Raw genomic sequence first — 20,586 nt, forward strand, 5'->3', positions numbered from 1 at the left:
CAAACATTCAGACAAAAAAAGTGAAAAGGGGTTATCTATACTAAACTTGAGTTGGAATCTTTCTTTCGTTTTAGCGCTTGAGTTGAAGAACTAGAGCAGAAAAACAAAGGACTCAAGGCTGAGATGAAAAGGACAGATGGCTGTGGGCCTACTGTACTGTGCTGTGCTACTCCCGCATACACATTTTTGGCAAATACTCGTACGGCACTACACTTTGCTGCATGCCAGTGGCTCAGATCTTTCTTGATCAGTGCGGTCTCAAAAGGATAGGGAAAGGATTAAACTTTTTGGAAATCCGCAATTGACACTGGCATCAGGATTGTTAATGGGGGATTTCTGAATAGGATGTCTGTACTCTTTGCTACCCCAAGCCTCGCCCTTTTCACTTTGGTTTTTATGTTTTCCATGCGCCCTCACCTCACCTGCCACGCCTTTGTCCCCTAGCTTTATTAACTTTGCAAGATTCCCTGTTGGAACTTGTGGATGACAATAGCATGGAGGAGTAGGGCTGCCGGCTAAGCCTTATCAGGTTGTTGCTGTTCATGTAACCATCGTTGCGCTGTCCTGTGATGCTGTGACCCTTTCTTTGGCATCAGCAGCATCATGAGAGCAATCAGAGGCAGTCTGCAAATATTCTTTGTGTGTTGGAATGATGGGCAAAAGAGGGAGGAAAAAGTGATACTAGTATGTTACAGAGACTTTATGTCGGCACTGCGGTAACCATGGATCAGCTTTGCCCGCGGTAAACAGTCTGGTATGTTTAGCTGATCCACATCACTGACAATTCTTCAAATGTACATCACTTCTGAGGAGAGTTGTACCAGGCCCTTACAATCAAGAGCAACTAAGGATCTATTTGGTATGGCTTAGCTTCAGCTTCACCTGTTTCACACAAATCGAGACACTGTAGCATGAAGAATTAAGACACCATAGCATGAAGCCATTTTATAAACCCATGCTAAAATGAAATCCAATTTTTTTTGGCTTCACTAGTGAAGCCGTTTTGGATGTAGTCTTAAGAAACGGCCCCTAAAAAGGCCAAATAGAATACTGAAACGACTCCGGAAACGCGCATGAATCAGTATTACAGTGCTGTTTGTTACTACGGCTCGTATCACAGCAAGCCGATATTGCAAGTCGCACTTAAACAGAGGTCACAAAAGACAACTGGGACAGGAGAATTCAGGCAGCAACAATGTCTACTATGAAACAGTGCAAATGAAACAGCAGCAGGTAGAGTAGAATTATTCCCGGGACTGTCTATGGCTGGATTTGCATTTAACTTCATGACCCCCGTACTTCAGAAGTAAGGTCTGTAGCGCATTGGCCGGCGGAATCTTGGAGCCCTCCTGCAAAAACATAAATGAATATGTTAGAAAAAGAAAAGTAGAAATCCATATAACGAAAAACCACAAAACTTACCCATAACCATATGGGGGGAAGTACGGTGCTCCGTATGATCTATATGGGTAGCCGTGGTAGGGGTTATACCCGCGTGGTGGACGCTGCTTCATCCCAGGGACATTAGTCCTCTTCAGTGCAACCTGTTGAGCACAAATCAAAGAGTGTAAGATAGAGCATCATTTAGAAGCGTTTTTGAACTCTTGAGATCACATTGAACTCTGCCAAATATTTCTGTACCTTAATCTGGCGACCATGCAACTCTGATTCATTCAAATTAAGAGCCTCCTGGACAGCTTCTTGTTCCAGAAATTCAACATAAGCAAAACCTTTTGGCTGCCCAAACTTGTCAGTCAAAATTGTCACCCGATTGACAGTTCCACAAGCTTGAAAGTGCTGCTGCACTTCTTCTGGTGTACACGCATAATCAACCTACGGTATATGATTGTACCAGTAAAAATGATGTTAACTGACTGAGTGGAAAATGGAAATGTAAGGTCCACAACACAAAAAGTAACTGAGTGGAGCGATCCATATTTGATGCCATAGCCTTATATAAATAAAGAAAATATATTGGAGATATCTGAGTCAATAGTGAATAGAAAAAAAAGAAGTAACACCTTACTAAGAGCCTAAAAATTAACACTGCAAGAAAACAATTTCAAACCATTTGTTTTAATTACCGGCTAACACAAGAATGCAAAGGAAAGAAGTATGCCCAGTCAGATTTTTTTTCCCTTGTAGCATCTCGAACTGCTATCATCTATATTGATCACATCCCACACCATCAAGAAGGTCCAACTTCTTTTTTCTTTAACACCGTTGCTAATTTCTAAAGTGAGTGTATGCCTTCTGCATGTCACTCATATGCACCTAAATATCAGGCAATGTCTGTTCTCATGTTATTAAGAAAAGGACATCACCGCAATATGATCTGATAAAATATAATTGTTAGGTGAGATGAGGAATAAAAGGAAAAAGGTGGGAAGATAGGCAGAGCACAGGTTCACAAACAGCAAAGAATAGTGTCAATAACTCAATATTAAGGTGTCCTATTGTTACACTTAATGCCATACCTATGCACCACTCAGGTGATATCATTGAACCAGCAGCTATGAACGTCACTGCATCAGATGCCGTCTCCAGTCAAAAAGGCCATCCCAAGTGTACACAGCAGCTCTGTACTGACTTCCTTTGCTTCGTCATGGAGGTCTTCTAACATATAATATCTATATTATACTTTTTTTACTCATTCCTTTTTTTCTTTCTTTTCTTCTTTTCCACGCACTTTTTTATATTTTTCTCAGAGATCTTTCTGTCTTTTCTTTTCTTTTTTCACACTAAGCTAACTCTAAATATGGGCCAGGTGCCCATTAGTCAATTTGAAAGGCTTGTTCAAGCACACTAGCCCTGCGACCATCACCATTACTTAATTAATGCCCAAAAACAACAAAACAAGACACCATAAAGACAAAACGAAGGAGTATTAATGTGTACTGATAGCAAAGGATGATGATAAAGCGCACATAAGACACTTCACAACAGCAGCACATTACATTCTGAAGAACGGAATAAGGCATCAGGTCAAGGAGGCAATATTGAAATGTGGAACAAGCTCTGCTAATTCTGTCTGACAATAAAGACACCGGCACTAAATCATTTTTCAGTAGGCATGCAATCATTGAGTTTCAGAGTGAGGGAATTAGGCTGTGGGCTTTTTGCGAGAAACATTTCATAACTATGTGAGAAGTGCCCATGAAATTTCCAGTTAGCAACTATGCAATATGTGTGTACTATTTCATAACAAATATCCATATTTTCTCCTCTATGCTTAATATCACGTAGAAAACTATATAGAAATTTAACAGCAAGAAAACATAATCACTCAAATATGAATCAAAACACAGGCACATACACCCACAGTAGGGAAAGAGAGAAAGAGAGCTTATTAAATCTTACATTTCCAACATACACAGAGCGGGCATCCACCTGCTCCTTCGCCTCAGCTGTAGATGCACTAGGGTCACCTCCTGCAAAACAAAGAGCGAACCGTCAAGAGAACTTGCACCCTGTACTAGACTAGCAAGCTAAAATTAAAGCAAACCCACAATCAAACTAAATCATGATAGACCAGCATATCCATGAGAAGACAACATAGAAAAAAATGAAGGCTCATCAAGACAGACATTTGAATTTCCTCTTGATATATGGGACGTTGAAACATGGGAAATGGACCATATGCACACAAATAATTGATAACTTTCTAAAACTTTGACCATCAATAACTCATAAAATATTTCGTTTAGAAGCATGAAAATCATACATGTATGTTAGCGTTAGCATATCTTCATAATCCATAGTCTTAAAAAATCAAACATAGCAGAAAACAAAGGTCCAAGGTACCAATTTGGATTAACATAAACATACAAGGAGTCCCAACATATTCACAAAAGGTAGCAACCTATATTCTGCCCAGTATAAGTTTTCACTTGAAAACAGTGCCCAAGGCACAACAAAGTTAACCCACGGAACCAAGTATGCAACTACCCAGAGGAATGAATTCGCCACTTCAGTGAAGGAACTACTTTCATCACAGGTACATGAATCCATGGTTACTGGTACACTTTAGGCTTTAGAGTATGCAATAAGCAATAGATGAAACATATAGATTGCCGATTTGCATAATTAGGGATAGGTGAATAAGATATAAATGATAATAGGCAGAGAAACACAGAAGATTAAAGGATCTAAAAAATGATAGAAATCTTTCAAAAAAATGATAGAAAATAGAGATCAAGGGACAAGTATCATGAGGGGTAGGTGTGTGTGGCAAATATAACTTTTAACATGTAAGCTTTTGAGCGTGCTCATGGTCATAAGTACACAAGGAAATAATCTGAAAGGATAGCTGGACTCCATGTCAGATTGGATTCTAACCACAGTGAGATCATATGACACAAATCCAATTATACACACATGTAAGCAATGGAAATCTGGAATCCAATTGTGCAGAAAATATCAATGGCATGATTGCATACTTCAGGTTAAAAATAACGCAAACTGAACAGATGCAGGATTAGTCACTAGCTCACAATTTTACCGAGTACCAAATAACGAATCCGGTCGTAGTTACAGGCACTGATCTTAACTGGCTCGAACAGCCTTAAAGCTTCTTCTATGCACAGATCGTCAAAAGTATTTAGCGAAGAATATCTAATAGTTTTTGAAACCTAAATATACCGCAAAAGTACAAGCATCGAAAAGGCGAGGTTGGGGAGCACATAGGGAAGACAACCTTGCATCTCCTTGGCGACCTTGGCCTGCATATCGCGGAGGGCGGCAGCCTCCTCCTCCATCTCCTTCAACCTGCGCTTCATCTCGTCGAGCTCCTGCAGCTGGACGAACCCCAAGGGGGTCAGCTACCCATACGGGCCTAGGGTTAGGGTTTAGCGTAAGAGACACGGATCCAGGGATGGTACCTTCGCCGCGTCGTCCCCGCCGGCGGCCATATCGACGTCGGCGCCGTCCATGTCGCCCTCCTCCGGGATCTCCTGGCCGTACACCTCGTGCTCCTCCTCGTCCATGGCGGCGTGAGCTCCTTCGCCTACCCGAATCCCCCCCGATGGCCCGATCTGTCCCCGATTCGGTCGCGGCAGGTGCTGGTTCGGTGAGCAAAGAGATCCGTCGCCTCGGACGGGACGGACAAAGGTGGGTGGGCTTGGGCTGTGAGTTTAAGGATGGGCCTTGTGGTGTTCGGGTCATGATAGATCCGGCCTGTTGATTGATATTGCCCATCTGCAAGTTTGTGGCCCAGTTCGTCGTGTTAACGTCTCTCGCCTGGTAGGTGGGCCCGCTCGAACGAGCGGACCAACGCGCGGCGGCAGCGGCAGTGGCAGTGCGGCACTCCCGCCTTTTCTGGAATGTTCCGTCGCCGCAGGTTCCTCCGGAACCTTCTGAATTCTTCTTCTTCCCCAAGCTGCGCCGCTATATAAAGTTCCTCCACTTTCCTACGGCATTCACACCACAAGGCAAGAAGGAATCCTCGAACATCGCAGCGAGAGAGCAAGCAGATCAATCCAGCGAGGAAGGAAGAGGGAGTGTCATGGCTTCCACTGTGGCTTCCAAGAGGGTCGTCCCGCTGGTCCACGCGCTGGAGAAGCTCCTGGCCGCGTCGCCCGCACCCTGCGCTGGCTCCTCTCTCAGGCCGGTGGCAGTCGCCGGCGGCCTCCGCGGGTACAACACCGGCGCTCCGCTCCGGCGTTACGAGGGGACCGAGTCGGAGGACGACAGCGTCCGCGAGTACGAGGGCCGTCGCGTCGGCCGGGACTTCGCTGTGCCCAGCCTGTTCTCAGGTAGTCGTCATCTTCGCGCCATGCCCGCCTCATTCGCTTCGTTCTCTCAACTGGGAGGATAAGAGAGTTCGATCGCATTGAAATGGCCGGTGCTGACTCCGTTTTGATCCCCATCCAGATGTTTTCCGTGATCCGTTCAGGGCGCCGCAGAGCCTCGGCCGCCTGCTGAACCTGATGGACGACATCGCGACGGCGGCGCCGGGCCGCGCCGGTGCGGTGCGCCGTGGCTGGAACGCGAGAGAGGACGAGGAGGCGCTGCACCTGCGCGTGGACATGCCGGGCCTGGGCAAGGAGCACGTCAAGGTGTGGGCGGAGCAGAACAGCCTGGTGATCAAGGGCGAGGGCGAGGAGGAGGCCGGCGAGGACGAGAGCGCCCCGCCGCCGAGGTACACCGGCCGCATCGAGCTGTCGCCGGATGTTTACAGGATGGACAAGATCAAGGCCGAGATGAAGAACGGCGTGCTCAGGGTGGTCGTGCCCAAGGTGAAGGAGGAGCAGCGCAAGGACGTCTTCCAAGTCAACGTCGAGTGAAAGTCAAATTCGAGTCCGAGGGAGCTAGAATATCTCCTTTTTTTAGTCTTGATCTTAATAGGCTTTCTCTCTCGTCATCTTGTGCAATAAGCAATGTATTCAGGAACGGTTTTGCTTTTCGGTGTCAGATCCAGCGGGATTTGCAGTGTGTATGGTGTTCACGCTTTCTCCTCTTCTAATCGAAGGCGTTCTAGTATCAGTATGTGTTCTTCTCCCAAGCATCAAATGTGTCAGCACCCAAATCGAACGTGAACACGTTTGGTCAAAGTACATGACCCGAGAGCGTATGAAACGCACGATGCAGAAACGGCCTCCTCGTTCTGGCGACGAAGGCGAAGCAGAACGGAGCAAGCCGCCATGGCCCATGGCGCAACAGCCGGATGGACAACGGTGCGATCACCGACGCCCAGCACATCATGTCCCGCGCGGAACAGCTCCTCCAGGGCCATCCTCGCCTCGTCGCCCTGTTCGACGGCTTGGTCGCTCCTGCACTGCACATCAAGCTGTGCAGTTCTTGGAACGGGTGGAGAAGATGATAGGCCACGAGGATTTTACGATCGATTCCTCGCAGAGCTATACAAGTCTCACGACCTTCTCTGGGGTTTGTGGCCCATTTCCTGCCGGCGATGTACGATGCGCCGCAACCTCGCGCGAGGCGCGGAGCATAGCCGGCCGCCCAAACGCAAGCACAAAACCCGCATGAGGAGCTCGTCCAGGACAGAGTGCGTGAGGAGCTCGAGAGGCAAGGTGCGTGAGGCCAAGGAGCGGCGCCGGCCGCCGTGAACCGCTCGCGTCGCCGTCCGGGAGACCGGGAACTCCCTAAAATTCACCGAGCACATGATCAACGCTTGCACCTTCGACACTGACGCGAGGAATCACGGCGGTTCTGATCTGCCTCACGCCGGAGTGATCGAGGACCAGATTGTATCATCAACTGACTCCACAGAAGGGGAAGCAACTGGCGGTGAAGGTAGTAGACCAGCGACTGCGCAAAGTGATCTGGCACGCATGAACTTTTATGGCCTGATTAGATCAGTATACAACACCTCGTTGGTTTCAACCAAGGGATTTGTAACAAGATCACAATGTTTCAACTCTTAACCAGTTTCAATATATATCTCCTTGTTGTAAAATGACAGTTTGAAATGATTGTTTTACACCCAAAATGGAATACAACTACGACAAATGTGGTTTCATGAGCCTTGGTGGTTGGATTGTTGGATATTCTCATGATTCATGTTTTTCATTCAACAAAGCCAGACATGAGTTTACCAAAGGAGCGTAGCAAAAAAGACTGACCCAGTCAAGTTCTTCATGTTTCTCATTCGGCACGCAGTTCTTGTTTATTCTAAGTGACCAGAAATTGAATTCGACACCCAGGCAAGGAAAATGTTTCTATTTTTATACAATAATAGCACTGCAGAAATTATTAAACTTAGTAATGGAGAATCAGTTCGTAGATCAAGTAGTAAATTCATTACATGTGATCTGATGATAAAGTTGAGACTTTGGTACGCTTGCATTCAGTTCAAATCATCAAGCAAACTAAAAGAAGACATAAAAAAGCAAGTCCTCTAAGGATGCATTGACTCTCCCATTTAGAGTCCGTTTGGTTGGAGAGCCAACTTGGATGGAACGGCTCCATTCCAATTTCTAGGAATGGAGCCGTTCTGTTCTATGTTAGACAAGTAGAACAGAACCGCTCCATTTTTTATTTGGTTGGAAAGTGCAGTGGAGCGGAACCATTCCATCCCGTGCTTGGTTGGAGAACCGTTCCGTTCAAGCTAGATTCCAGCCGCCAGCGCCTGGGCATCGGGCAGCCTCCTCCGGGCCGAGGGGCTCGGCGGGGCCGGGGGGGGCGGAGGCGGGCGGCCTCCAGTCCGGCGGGCTCTGTTCCGCCCGAGCATCCTCCTCCGGTCCGGGGCGGGCGGCCTCCAGCGGGGGGGGGGGGGGGGGGGCTGCACTCCGGCATCCTCCGGCGGCGTCTGGCGGCAGCGCCCCGCGCGGGGGGTGGGGGGGCGGGGCGGGGCGGGCGCGGGGACGGGAGCGCTCACGTCCGGCCGATTTGGGCGAGCGGTCCCATTCCGCATCTCGCAGGAATCTTGGCATCTTGAGCCACTCCGCTCCTGGTCAGTTGCAACCAAACACGAGGAAAAGGAGAGCGGAGCGGCTCCGTTCCGGTCCGCTCCCCAACCAAACACACGGTTAAAGGAGCGGAATAAGGGACTTCATCAAGCAGGAACTCAAAGGGCGTAAGTTGACATAAAAGGCGTCCCCAGGTTATATGCCAAACTGAGAGCTGTATCTACCAAAACAGCAAACGAAACTCCAGCTGACAGAAGTGGAGCATTGGAATGAATAAGCTAAAATGCTACTGAATTTATATTACACCTTTTTTTAAAAAAAAAGGAATCAGCTAACAGCATCCTCGGATACCTTTAGCTGGCAAACAAGACAATAGATAACTCCAGAAACATAGCACAACATGAGTGCTGTTCAGTGCTGGTTGCAAATTTTAAGCAACTCTTGAACAATTAAAAGTCAGGAATATCGTTTACAATATTGAGCTGAGAATTATACTTTAGATTGAAATATTTGATAAGTAGAGAAATTAGCACATGAAAGTAAAAATTAAGTACAGACAATTTCTAGACCTGAAACACATAGTGAACAGAGCAAAGGATGGCATATCAATCTGTAAGAATGATGGAAAGCTCACCTAAAATGATGGATCACAGAAATGGTCTTGAAGCAGAAGTAAATCCACTTCAGCACACAAAGGTGGACATTACTACATCAGTTGTACAAATTAGTGTTCGCTGAGGAACCTAGATCCATTAGTTCATCAACAGGTAGCTCAGAGTACAGGCAGAGCCCCACTACCATCAATTCACCTTTCATTGTCTCTCACGTGCCGCTGCAACAGCAACATGTCTAGTTGTCTTCATTATTCATTGACAAATTAGACTCGCCAATGGCATTGCAGTCTAGCAGCCAAAATTGTTTCAGGTAGCAAACCATAATAATCAACTTCATTTTACCACCAGCTGGCATAGATAGATGCATAAAGAACGCAGGGAGATAACAGTAGTCAAGTGGAAAAATGATTCTCTCTCTGTGATGAAAATCAATTGCCTATGCCTTAACATCCATATGCTGGGTCCTGGGAGGCAGGATGGACTTCAGTATCTCTACTTGTAGCTATTACATTTTGATGCCATGAGGTATTTTCCCTGCACAAGCAGTAGCATCAGCATTTGCAAGCCCTGGAATAGTCTCCCTGTGAGGATCAATAAACTTCTGGAAAAATTTCTTCTCGGATATACAAACAGCTTTGTAAAAGTCGATGTTTTCCTTCACAAGCCCCTTAGCCTTCAGAATGTTGATGAAATAATGCCGGGGAACAAGCCGCCTCTGCATGCTATAGCCTAGTATTGGTGGCCTAAGCAAGATGTACTGAAGCTTCAACCCAACATCCACCTTCAGGAACTTCAATGTGCGACTCAGATTACCTTCAGATATTGTCAGAATTTGTGGTGCCCTGCGCACTGCAAGGGCTAGTTCTGCCTCCGAGCATCCAAGGGTCGCCTTCAGGAGATCCATTTTTGCACCGATGGAATCATGACCAAAGCACTGCACAGCCCGCAGGGCGCGCTTGAACATCCCTGTATTGCGCGGCACACCAAGCTTCTCAGCACATGCCACTATTTCCTTGGCAAGCTCTGGCTTCCGCGTTAGCAGCTTTGCGAATACAGCAACATCAGAGGCTGTTAGGCCGCACTGCAGTAGGAGCGCCATGTTGGGCTTGACCACCTCAAGTTTCTGACCGAGGAGGTACGGGTACCTCTTAAGGGCCACGTGCAGCAGGTCGAATGTGCCAAGCGAGGAGAGATAGAACTGGATGCGGTGAATCATGGATGGTGCGACGAAGATTTGGGGGACGATGCTAGTGATGCGGGAGATTTGGGCAGGGGAGAGCCCGATGCTGAGGATCTGGGCGAAGCGCGGGGTTAGGGTTTTGTCCACCTTACAGCAGAGGAGCATGGGGAACCTGGCGACTCCGACGGCAATGTCCTCTTTGGCGAAGCCGGCGCCCGCGAGGAAGGAGAGGACGGCGTCGGGGTTGGCGGGAGACTTTAGGTGGGCGAGCCCCTTGGAGGCCTTCGCCGCTTGCGCTGGGGTGAGCCCGCAGGTGGCGACGAGGTATTCCTCTGCGGCGAATCGGGCGGGAGAAGTGGCGGGGGTGGTGGTGGAGAAGGGGTGGTGGTGGGGGGGAGGGAAGGCTGCGCGGACGTCGGAGAAGAGATGGTTCCGGAGGCGCAGCATTGCGATGGGATACGGCCGCACGGGGATGCGGCGATGTGCGCGGACGGCTCTGAATTTTGCCCTTTTGCGGTTTTGCCCGGCAGGTGGCTGCCGGCGGGTTTGGTCCCAGAGCAACGCCGCTGGACGCCTGGACCCCCCGGCCGCCGACGCCTTCAACTCGAGCAGGAGGAGTTCAGAAATTTACCAGTCTTAATACGTGGCTTTATAAATTTGCCACTATATTAGAATAGTATATTTAAAATACTATCCCATATATTTACCATCCACCGTGACATAACAAGTAAACCAAGAGGCGCTCACCCGTGTTATGCTGTCCTACGGTACGTTGACATGGATAATTCAAAGAGGGAAAATAACAAAAAAAAATTAATGGTTAAGAATCTCATTCATAATTTTGCAGTCTGTAATTTTTCGATTCCACATCTTATGTGTGGTAAAATACAAATTTCATCTGGCATAGGTTCCTATGAATCCAAGACCCTGGTCCCAGCCGCTTCATATAGTACGAAAGTTAATTAACTAAGTAATTGTTTTAATTGAAAAAATTTCTTACCTTTCCGATCATTCATAATTATTTGCCATATGCTTGTGGAGAAAAATATATTTTTGCCATATGTTTCAAAATTCAAATGAATGTAGAGGTCAGATGGCATATTGGGGTTTTCAGGGAGAGATGCCTCCATAGTCCATAGCATTTTGTAGGCTTCCAGTGATGTCGAATTCTTGTTTTGGAAGTAGCAACAAGCTTATAATTTATGTTGAAAGCAAAGTGTGCATAATTTGTTATCTAGAAACTAGAATAAGAGCGAATGGAATCATATCTAGACAAAGTATACTACATTCACATAAGAACATAGGATTTTTCTTAGAAAATCAAATATAAATTGCATCTATTCTCTGCTTTCACGTAAGATTGAGCCAGATGATTTAAACCTAAATGCAAGTCCAGATGGAATGTATCTAGAGTAGTGGATTGTTTTTTATAACAAGTGGTATCATGCGAATTTCACAAATCTTCTTTCAAATGTTAAACTAGAAGAATTTAGAGAGACATTATGCATCCTTGCCTAATTTCTAATGAAGTTCAAATGACCCACCAACTTGAAAATTTTTGTCCAGTATATTTGACAAATGAATCTCTTTGCGTGCGTGCGAGTACTCCCCTCGGAGGCTCGGACCGACATTTCCATACTCCACCGAACTCCCTGTTCGGCCCACCAGCACCTTCCTCGTCTTCGTTCCCCCGCCGTGCGCCTCCACTTCCCCGGAGAGGCGAAGACAAAAGAGCCCCGCGATCTCCCGGGCCCCAACTCACCACCCGCGCGCCTCGACACGAAGAAGCTTCTGGTCCACCGTCTTCTCCTCTTCCCCCTCCTCCGGCCGTCGGCGCGGCGGGGCGGACGGCGCCCGGGCGGCGCGATGTGGGTGTTCTACCTGATATCGCTGCCCCTGACGCTGGGCATGGTCGTCGTCACGCTCCGCTACTTCGCCGGCCCCGCCGTGCCGCGCTACGTCGTCGCCACCGTCGGATACGCATGGTTCTGCTCCCTCTCCATCATCATCCTCGTCCCCGCCGACATCTGGACGGTCAGATCCCTCACCTCGTCTCTCCCCCCACCTCCTCATCCACTGCCCCCGGTTCCGTTCATCGCTCAGCTCCGGCTCCGCTGGTTTGGCTGTTAATGCTGTTAGATCCACTGGGTTGAGCTCGTTGCGTGTGTTAGCTTTGTGGCAATCAGAACGTATGTACGAATTGAAGCAGCAATTTACCTGGGAAGCGCGTCAGGCCTTGGAGCACGCTTTTGAATTGACGCGTATTGCTGCGGAATGAGATCTGGGAAGCTAGCTTTTACCCCTGCCGCCCATCGGAGAGGCCACAGATCATTGCATAGCTCTTTACAAAATGCAGTGGAAACCCTGTACCCGCTACCTGGGGCAAAGTGATTGGTACCCTAGGAGAATTGCATAGCTTGACAGCAAGTTACTCTTAGAGAATTCTGGTTCTACACTATTTGAGTCTTCAGAGCTGATTGCCATTCAACCCTGTATAGTCCTAGTCCTGATAGTACGTCTTGAAAACATCTTCTATTACTTGTTGGGATTCACCATCTTGTTAGGTTCAGGCAACTTGACACTCTTGAGTAGTTCCACTAGCCATACAGACCAGATGCAGTGGAATTGTTTGGCTAATGATAGTCCCAAGTAGCTAAGGTAGCATGTCTTTGGTATCCATTTAACTGGTGTACTTAATAACTTAGGTTTGGGGAAGCGTCAATTGTTGATATACTGGGCTGGAAAATTCTATTTTTGTACTCCCTTGGTTTAAACCCTTGTATCATCTCCCTTGCAGACATTAACTGGCAGCGCGAAGGGTGGCATTGGATTCTTTTGGAGCTGGTCTTATTGGAGCACATTTATCCTAACATGGTATGCTATAAACATGTCTTGCATAGTTTACCCTCCACTGTTGAAGTTTCCTGATTCTTAGTGGCAGCTACAAAGAAAAAGGAAGAAAACAAATCTATTTGATGAGAATTATAACCAAGGTTTCGATAATATTTTCAAATAGTGAAACTTCTTTCTTTTATACTGCTTCACCATTCATTCATTTGGGCACCAATGCAGCTCTTTTTGCTTTATCAAAACTACATTGGTACTTGGGAAAACACTGGCTATGCATTGTATCATTTGTAGAAGGATAAGTTAGAATTTGAAGGTATATAATCTTGTGCTGGATGGATGGTTGCTAGCTTACTCATTTTCTAGTAGGACTGGTTAATGTAATCTTTGGGTATCAATTCTGGTTTACAATCATAGTTATGATTTGCTTGGATCTTTAGTCTTAATTTTTATTGGATGCTCTAGTGCTTCTTCAGATCATTTGCAATGGTGTTGATATTTCTAAACAAAACTTGTGTTTATATATTTAAACAGGGCTGTAGTTCCTACTATCCAGGGCTATGAAGATGCAGGAGACTTCACCGTTAAAGAAAGGCTGAAAACTAGCATTCATATGAACCTGCTTTTCTATTCAATTGTGGGAGCCATTGGCCTTATTGGCCTCATCCTACTCCTAATCATGCATAGAGCCTGGTATGTTTCAATCTTCACTTGAGCTAAATTATGCACTACAAAACTGATGTCTGAACATCACCTTGCAGTATCACTTCAATTTTTCTCACCATTTTACCCTTGTCATTTTCATGGTATTTGTGATGTTGCCAAGCGAGTGGAGAAACGTTTTGCTGAAATATCTATATAAGACTCAACACAAAGGCAATTCGAACATTATGTTTAGTGCGAATGTTAAGAGTCGCATAGTAACTTTTGATTTATAAGAGGAATAATATATAATCAATGGTACCATCGCAGTACTGCTGTCATTCCAAATGAGTGATGCTCTTGCTTTGATCCATAGAACATAGTTCTTCCAAAACTAGCAGTAATAGAGTGTTGACCTGGAATAAATTTTCTTGACAGGGACGGTGGTATTGTTGGATTTGCAATGGCATGCTCAAATACCTTTGGATTGGTGACTGGCGCTTTTCTTCTTGGTTTTGGGTTGAGCGAAATCCCAAGAAACATTTGGAAAAATGCAGACTGGTCTCACCGCCAAAAAGTACTTTCTCATAGAGTTGCCAAGATGGCTGTAAAGCTTGACAGTGCTCATCAAGAATATTCAAATGCAATTGTCGTAAGTGCATTTCATAAATTGTTAAGCAATAATATGCAGCTTCTTGCATCTTGTTGAAGTTACTGTTCCATTTCAGGTTGCTCAAGCCACTTCAAATCAAATGTCAAAACGTGACCTTTTGAGGCCTTACATGGATATTATTGACAACATGCTAGCTCAAATGGTACTTGCTGTAATCTGTGAATGACTTGAATTTAACTATTGCTATTATGCAAAATATCTTATGATTTTATGTCCATCGCAGCTGCGGGAGGATCCTTCCTTTAAACCTTCTGGTGGTAGATTAGGTGAGAATGATATGGACTATGATACTGATGATAAATCGATGGCCACACTTCGGCGGCAACTCAGGAGGGCTCATGAGGAGTATTATAGGTGCAAAAGGTATTATAGGATGAGCCACTAGATATATTTCATTTAGTAATGTGGAGTTGTGGACTGCCATATGACACATACAAGTTTATGAAAAGCTAGTAAGTAGTAAATAACTGCCATATGACACATACAAGTTTATGAAAAGCTAGTAAGTAGTAAATAAGTAAGAACAAATTAAAATATGACTGCATTTGCACTGTTTAGCCGCTAAGTTTCAAGTGTGCTGCCATTTTGCAGTGAGTATATGACTTGTGTCATGGAAGCCCTCAAACTAGAAGACACAATAAAAAATTATGAACGCCGTGATGCGAATGGATGGTGAGTTTATTGATTTTATATTTGCAGAAAGTTCTTGTAGTCTCATTGATGTAATTGTTGTGTAGAACAGGAGCATTTCAATTTTATAGGAATTGAGATTGTGTCCTTTTGTCCCATTCGATTATATTTACCTGATAACATATTTTGGTGGAATCCCCCCACCCCCCTCCCCTTTTCTGTATCCTAATAATGCTGCACAGTGTGGTGCAACTTGATAATTCTGATAAGCAAGTTATGCCTAGTGATATATGATAAGCATGAGGAAAGATTTAATGTGTAAATTTCTGAAAGTAACAAACTGTGTACTGCTGGTATTCTTAATAGTTTCACAGAAAGTTTTAGCTGCAGTAGTCCATTGGTTGTAACATATAGAAAGTATAAACAATACTGACCAAGAATACTTGATTAATGATCTGAATATTTCAATTGCTAACAAATATAGATGCTTGTTCTTGTTAATATGAGGATCATTGCAGACATGAGCTTTGTTTTTTCCCCTATTCATAGTAATTGCTTGGAAAACCTTGAGCAATATGTACTGCAAACCAGTTGTGTTCATTTGGCTCTGAAAGATGTAACTACTAATATTGATTTCTTTTTTATTAAAAAAACAGGAAATACGTATCAAGTTTTAGAGAAAGTCGCTCTGGCACACTTGGATCACTTTTGGGGACTATTGGTATTCTTCTTACATATACTGCAGTTTTTTTTGGTTTTCATAATTTCGTACAACTAACATCTCAATTAGATTAGGTTCTTACTTTCTTAGTGAACTTGTATTATTCTTACAACTGGTTACTCAAGGATTTTTTTTTTCATTTCCAGAGTTCATTTGGCACTGTATACTGAGAAAGCAGCTTCAAAAAGCATTTGCTGTTATCCTTGGCTGCATGTCAGCTGCTATACTGTTGGCTGAAGCTACTTTGCTTCCAAGTGTTGATTTATCTCTTTTTTCCATTCTTATTAAAGCTGTAGGAAAGCAAGAGGTTTTAGTTCAGGTAAGGAACTGGACACTTCATTTAAATTACTTGCAATCAGTTTTCTACCCTGTGTCCACAGTCCACATTACCGGAAAGGTTTGTTACTTGTGGGACTGACTATTCTCTGCACACTTACTATCTTATCTTATTATTAGTGATAAGTTAGGTAGTTTATTTGCATAGGCCACAGCAATTATGTTCATTTGTCACCTACTCGCTATCTAAATTTTAAACACGTGTGCCAGGGACACTCGGAACATGTTGATTCTATTTTAGAATTGTTATATTAGAAATGAAAAAATCGCTCCTTTGTTTCACTCTGTTGTGACTTCATAAAACTTCAGGTTTTTTTTTGCCATATTTACAAACTTCTGTTTATACACAGGTTGCTGCATTTGTCCCCTTGATGTATATGTGCATTTGCACATATTATTCATTATTCAAGATTGGTATGTTGATGTTTTACTCCCTGACACCAAGACAAACCAGCTCTGTCAGCTTGCTTATGATCTGTTCGTAAGTTTTCAATGCTTTATGTTTTATGCTAGGGTGTTTCCATTTCCAAAGCCACTCAACTCATTTTAGGCTGAGCAAGAAAATCGGTTTTGCAGAATGGTTGCAAGATATGCACCTCCTATTTCATATAACTTTCTGAATCTCATCCGCCTTGGTGGTAATGCTAAAACTACTTTCGAGAAGGTAAAATAATTGCGATTTTTATTCTTCTGGGTTGTTTGTTGTACATCTATATCAATTGTGTACATGAAAAATGTGTTAATACTTGGCAACTGGAAGGAAAATTTTATAGCTTGTCTCTTTCATTTATTGAGTATGTTCGCTGTTTGCCAAATAGAATATTCATACTTAACGCCGAACAAACTATTTGTTGTAGAGAATGGGGAACATTGATGATGCGGTTCCTTTCTTTGGGAGAGGCTTCAACAGGATCTACCCACTGATTATGGTTGTTTATACGCTATTGGTTGCTAGTAATTTCTTTGGCCGCGTGATTGACTTTTTTGGAAGCTGGAAAAGGTTCAAGTTACAGCGTGAGGAAGAGAATATAGATGGTTTAGATCCGTCTGGAATGATTATTCTACAAAAAGGTAACGACCCAGCAGATTTTGTATCGGGGGGAAATTGGAGGCATCTTGTAATTTCTTAAGTTTTCATAAGGATTCCAGTTTCCTTGTTTTTCTTTGCAAATGAAAGTAAAACAGGACCTTGAATTATGATTGTCAATGACTTTCCTGGCTTTAATTGGGAATGATGCTTTATCTGATCAGTCAATACAATGTGTAACTGCTGTTGAATTATTCCTGCAAACAGCAGCATTTGGTTCTTCCGCAGTCCAAATACATCATTTGCCATACTAATTGATTGCCTTTCTTTTTCTTTTTCTACAGAGAGATCTTGGATTGAACAAGGATACAAAGTGGGTGAGCAGGTTATTCCATTGGCAAGGAATTTCAATGGTGTGAGCACAGATATTGAGTCGCAAAATGTGCCATTGGTGCGTTTCCATTTACATTGGAGTCTACATTCTAATCTATCTGCCATTTCTCTTTTAATATGTTTGGAACAAGTACCCTTTGAAAACCTCAACCCCCCCCCCCCCCCCCCCCCCCCCCGGTACTCCTTTTTGGGTTCAGAATCCCCTGAAATCGCATATCTGATCATTTTACACCTGCTAGATATGGAAACTGGTCAGGTACAAATCACAAGCATTGCCCCAAAACCAGTTGGATGATGTGCCATTTTGCATCATGTTCGGACGTGTAAACATATATATATAAGAATCTTATAGCCTTAGGTCCCACAGAGGGGTCTTACTCTGCCTCTTTTAAGTTTACTTGCTAATTTATGCAATTCTGCGCTGACTAGGCCAGTGTTCATAGTTGCAGTTTGTTGGATTCAATCTCTTCTTTAGGCTTTGGTTGTCTCCAGCATTCGATCTCTTCTTTGGGTTTCGGTTGTCTCCAGCTGAATTTTAGCTTACTTTGGTTACTTAGTACTTACTGGTTTCTGTTTTCTTTCTCAACTGTGTTATAGGTTGAAAATACAGTGGAGATGAAAGCAGGAGCAACTTCTTCCAGAATTGATGGGAGGGCTGGTCATTCAAAATATGCTAACAACAGGGAGAATATTGCCAGCAAATACACTTCTGTTAGAGAACAGAACCGGCAGGCAGGGAAGGCAGTGAAAAAGGAGATTCAATCGAACTCTGTGTCTTTGCTTGAAGAAAGAAATTCTGAGCAGCGGTTCAACACTGGTGTTCCACCAACTGGAGTGTCCGCAACATGGGCCTCAATGAAGACTGGTTTTCAGAACTTCAAAGCAAATATGGGTGCCAAAAAGTTCATTCCTTTGCGCCAAGATCCAGGATTTGTTCCAAATTCGAATGTCTCTTCACCTGAATCTCTTGATGACATATTCCAAAGGTTGAAACGGCGGTCTGCAAACATGCCTGTTGATTACCTTGACGACGATGACGACAACACAGGAGACATGGATCTGCATTTCCAGGATCACTGAGATAGGCTGTGACATTCTTTTAGGATTTAGAATATGCATACGCAAAAGTTAAAAGAATTTGTAGCATTAGATGCAGAAAGGAAGATATAGGGTGTACAGATTTGATGATGGTTTTGGTGTGCTTCCTGGAAGCTCATGACGCCTGCCCATCTGGAAAACTGCAAAATGAAAGGACGATATGTGGAGAGGCTTAGCAGAAAGGCAGGAGATTTTCCCACCAAGAAGGCCTTGGGACTTCTCTGCTTTACAGAAACTATGCAGGTAACGTTGTTGACTTACTGATTCTCTTACCTTGTTCAAACTGTATTGGAGATGCTGTTTTGTGATCAAAGCGAAAGAATGTAAAGGTGTACCTACGATTCTATGTGAAGGGTAACGTGCCTTTGAGAGTTGTAACAAGTAAAAGTGTACTATCAAATGTATACATGATTGGGAAAACGCCCCAAACTGTTTTCGTGTGGCAAGACATCATACTTGTATTTGATGCTGTAACTTGTAGGCACTTTCTGTCTGCTGGTTGACTGAAAAAAACCCCACCCATTTCTAATGAACATTTCTAACCGGTTTGTCTATTGTTGCGCTCACATGTTACGCTAGGGGCAGAATGGCAGATACAATCAAAGGGCACCGCGCGATTGCACGAATAAGAATCGCTGAGGGTATATTGGTAAATACGAGTTGATTATCTATTATCTTAATATAGTAGTGTTAAAAGAAGCTTCTACGTTCGCTCGCCGAGAGGAGCTAGAAACTATCATATTAATCGGAATATACCTGTCGAATTTTATGAAGATCCGACGGTTCCGAATAACCCAAAGAATCCATGCCAAATACCCATCTGATCCGATGAACTAAACCCGACCCGTTCAATGTATTGCACGGGCTTGGACTGAGATTTGCAGCCCGCCATAAAAATCGAGTCAAGCTCGGATCGTCGGATTTTATGAAGATCTAACGGTCCCAAATAACTCAAAGAGTCCATACCAAATACAAAGCTGAATTTGGATTAAAAATTGAAGATAAACTAATAATCCTATCAAGATTATGAAAGGAAATAGATATGGCGGGGGGTTCACAATTAAATTTACCATACCAAAACATGTTTACTACGAAAACATACCCCACCCCTTAGCGCATAAAAATAGAAAGAAAAATACCCTCGGTGTTGGTGATGCTAATGTAGCAACTACGTGATAGTTCATTACGTCTATGGATTCCTAGGAGCTGGAAGTGTACGCGGGAAAAAAAATCAATTTATGAGAGCACGGAAAAAGTGAATGAATTTGTGAGACGATTGGAAGATAATTTTTTTATGAACCAACCAAGCCTCAAATTTACGGGCTTGATCATGAGAGCACATGATGCTAATGTAGCAACTACGTGAAAGAAGACAAATTTGATTTTCTCTCTGTAGAAAATTTCAGAATCAATGCATGGGAGCAGATTTGATCGTGAGCCGTCCGACCTGAGGAACTAAATCCGACCCCACGTACCAATCTGACCCGACCTGGTTAATGTATTGCGTGGATTTGGACTGAGATTTGCAGCCCACCGTAAAAATGAGTCAAGCTCGGGCCAACTTTTTCTAACAAAAAATATTAAAAAACTCGAACCCAGCTAGAAAATATGCATAAAAGTCAGATTTTACCTGACCCACCCAGTTCTAGCCTGACCCGACCACATGTTGCACTGGACTCAGGTCAAAATATCTAGCCCGATGGTTGGATCAAATTTAGGCTAAAGGAAAAGGGACGGATAGTTTTTTAGCCCGACTCAACCCGATCAATAATCATGCCTATATGGGAGTGGAAAGCTAAAACGAGAAGCCAAGATGTGAACTACTTTACGGTAAGGATGAAAGGATTTTAGTGATACCTAGTAGAAGGGTGATTCTTCGTAGCAATTAAATACATCGGAACTTCCGACACTATGAATGAAGTTCCGATGGGTCGGAACTTCCGACACAGGACCGAAACTTCCAACAAACCGAAAGTTCTTACACAAAATTCAAAATTAAACTTAAAACTGTAGAACCTGACTGAATCAAAAGTTGAGTAATGATACTACGAGACTT

At 44.1% G+C, this 20,586-nt stretch overlaps 4 protein-coding genes across 5 annotated transcripts; 2 read left to right on the plus strand and 2 right to left on the minus strand.

Moving 5' to 3' along the window:
- Positions 1 to 1,015: 1,015 nt before the first annotated feature.
- On the minus strand, positions 1,016 to 5,089 carry LOC112888793 (polyadenylate-binding protein 2-like). The gene is made up of 6 exons (XM_025955127.1): positions 4,881 to 5,089; positions 4,697 to 4,796; positions 3,361 to 3,431; positions 1,642 to 1,833; positions 1,423 to 1,544; positions 1,016 to 1,349 (listed from the first exon to the last, which is right to left on the minus strand). The coding sequence occupies exons 1-6, from the start codon at positions 4,983 to 4,985 to the stop codon at positions 1,301 to 1,303; spliced, it is 639 nt and encodes a 212-aa protein (XP_025810912.1). The 5' UTR covers positions 4,986 to 5,089; the 3' UTR covers positions 1,016 to 1,300.
- A 311-nt stretch (positions 5,090 to 5,400) lies between these two features.
- Positions 5,401 to 6,486, plus strand: LOC112888781 (24.1 kDa heat shock protein, mitochondrial-like). 2 transcript variants are annotated; one of them, XM_025955108.1, is made up of 2 exons: positions 5,401 to 5,756; positions 5,872 to 6,486. In XM_025955108.1, the coding sequence occupies exons 1-2, from the start codon at positions 5,504 to 5,506 to the stop codon at positions 6,282 to 6,284; spliced, it is 666 nt and encodes a 221-aa protein (XP_025810893.1). In that variant the 5' UTR covers positions 5,401 to 5,503; the 3' UTR covers positions 6,285 to 6,486. The 2 variants fall into 2 exon arrangements, with proteins under 2 accessions (XP_025810893.1, XP_025810900.1); XM_025955115.1 differs by having other exon boundaries at positions 5,402 to 5,753.
- A 2,552-nt stretch (positions 6,487 to 9,038) lies between these two features.
- LOC112879112 (transcription termination factor MTERF8, chloroplastic-like) lies at positions 9,039 to 10,744 on the minus strand. The gene has a single exon (XM_025943476.1). It carries the CDS (start codon positions 10,608 to 10,610, stop codon positions 9,489 to 9,491), a length of 1,122 nt encoding a protein of 373 aa, XP_025799261.1. The 5' UTR covers positions 10,611 to 10,744; the 3' UTR covers positions 9,039 to 9,488.
- A 1,033-nt stretch (positions 10,745 to 11,777) lies between these two features.
- On the plus strand, positions 11,778 to 19,063 carry LOC112872367 (LMBR1 domain-containing protein 2 homolog A). Its single transcript, XM_025935454.1, has 14 exons — positions 11,778 to 12,197; positions 12,961 to 13,037; positions 13,545 to 13,703; positions 14,091 to 14,304; positions 14,381 to 14,467; positions 14,549 to 14,688; positions 14,917 to 14,997; positions 15,612 to 15,676; positions 15,823 to 15,995; positions 16,363 to 16,493; positions 16,589 to 16,676; positions 16,870 to 17,083; positions 17,384 to 17,490; positions 18,030 to 19,063. Exons 1-14 carry the CDS (start codon positions 12,030 to 12,032, stop codon positions 18,510 to 18,512), a joined length of 2,187 nt encoding a protein of 728 aa, XP_025791239.1. The 5' UTR covers positions 11,778 to 12,029; the 3' UTR covers positions 18,513 to 19,063.
- The last annotated feature ends 1,523 nt before the right edge of the window (positions 19,064 to 20,586 follow it).

The sequence above is a fragment of the Panicum hallii genome, chromosome 1, assembly GCF_002211085.1.
Source record: "Panicum hallii strain FIL2 chromosome 1, PHallii_v3.1, whole genome shotgun sequence".
NCBI classification, from domain to species: Eukaryota; Viridiplantae; Streptophyta; class Magnoliopsida; order Poales; family Poaceae; genus Panicum; species Panicum hallii.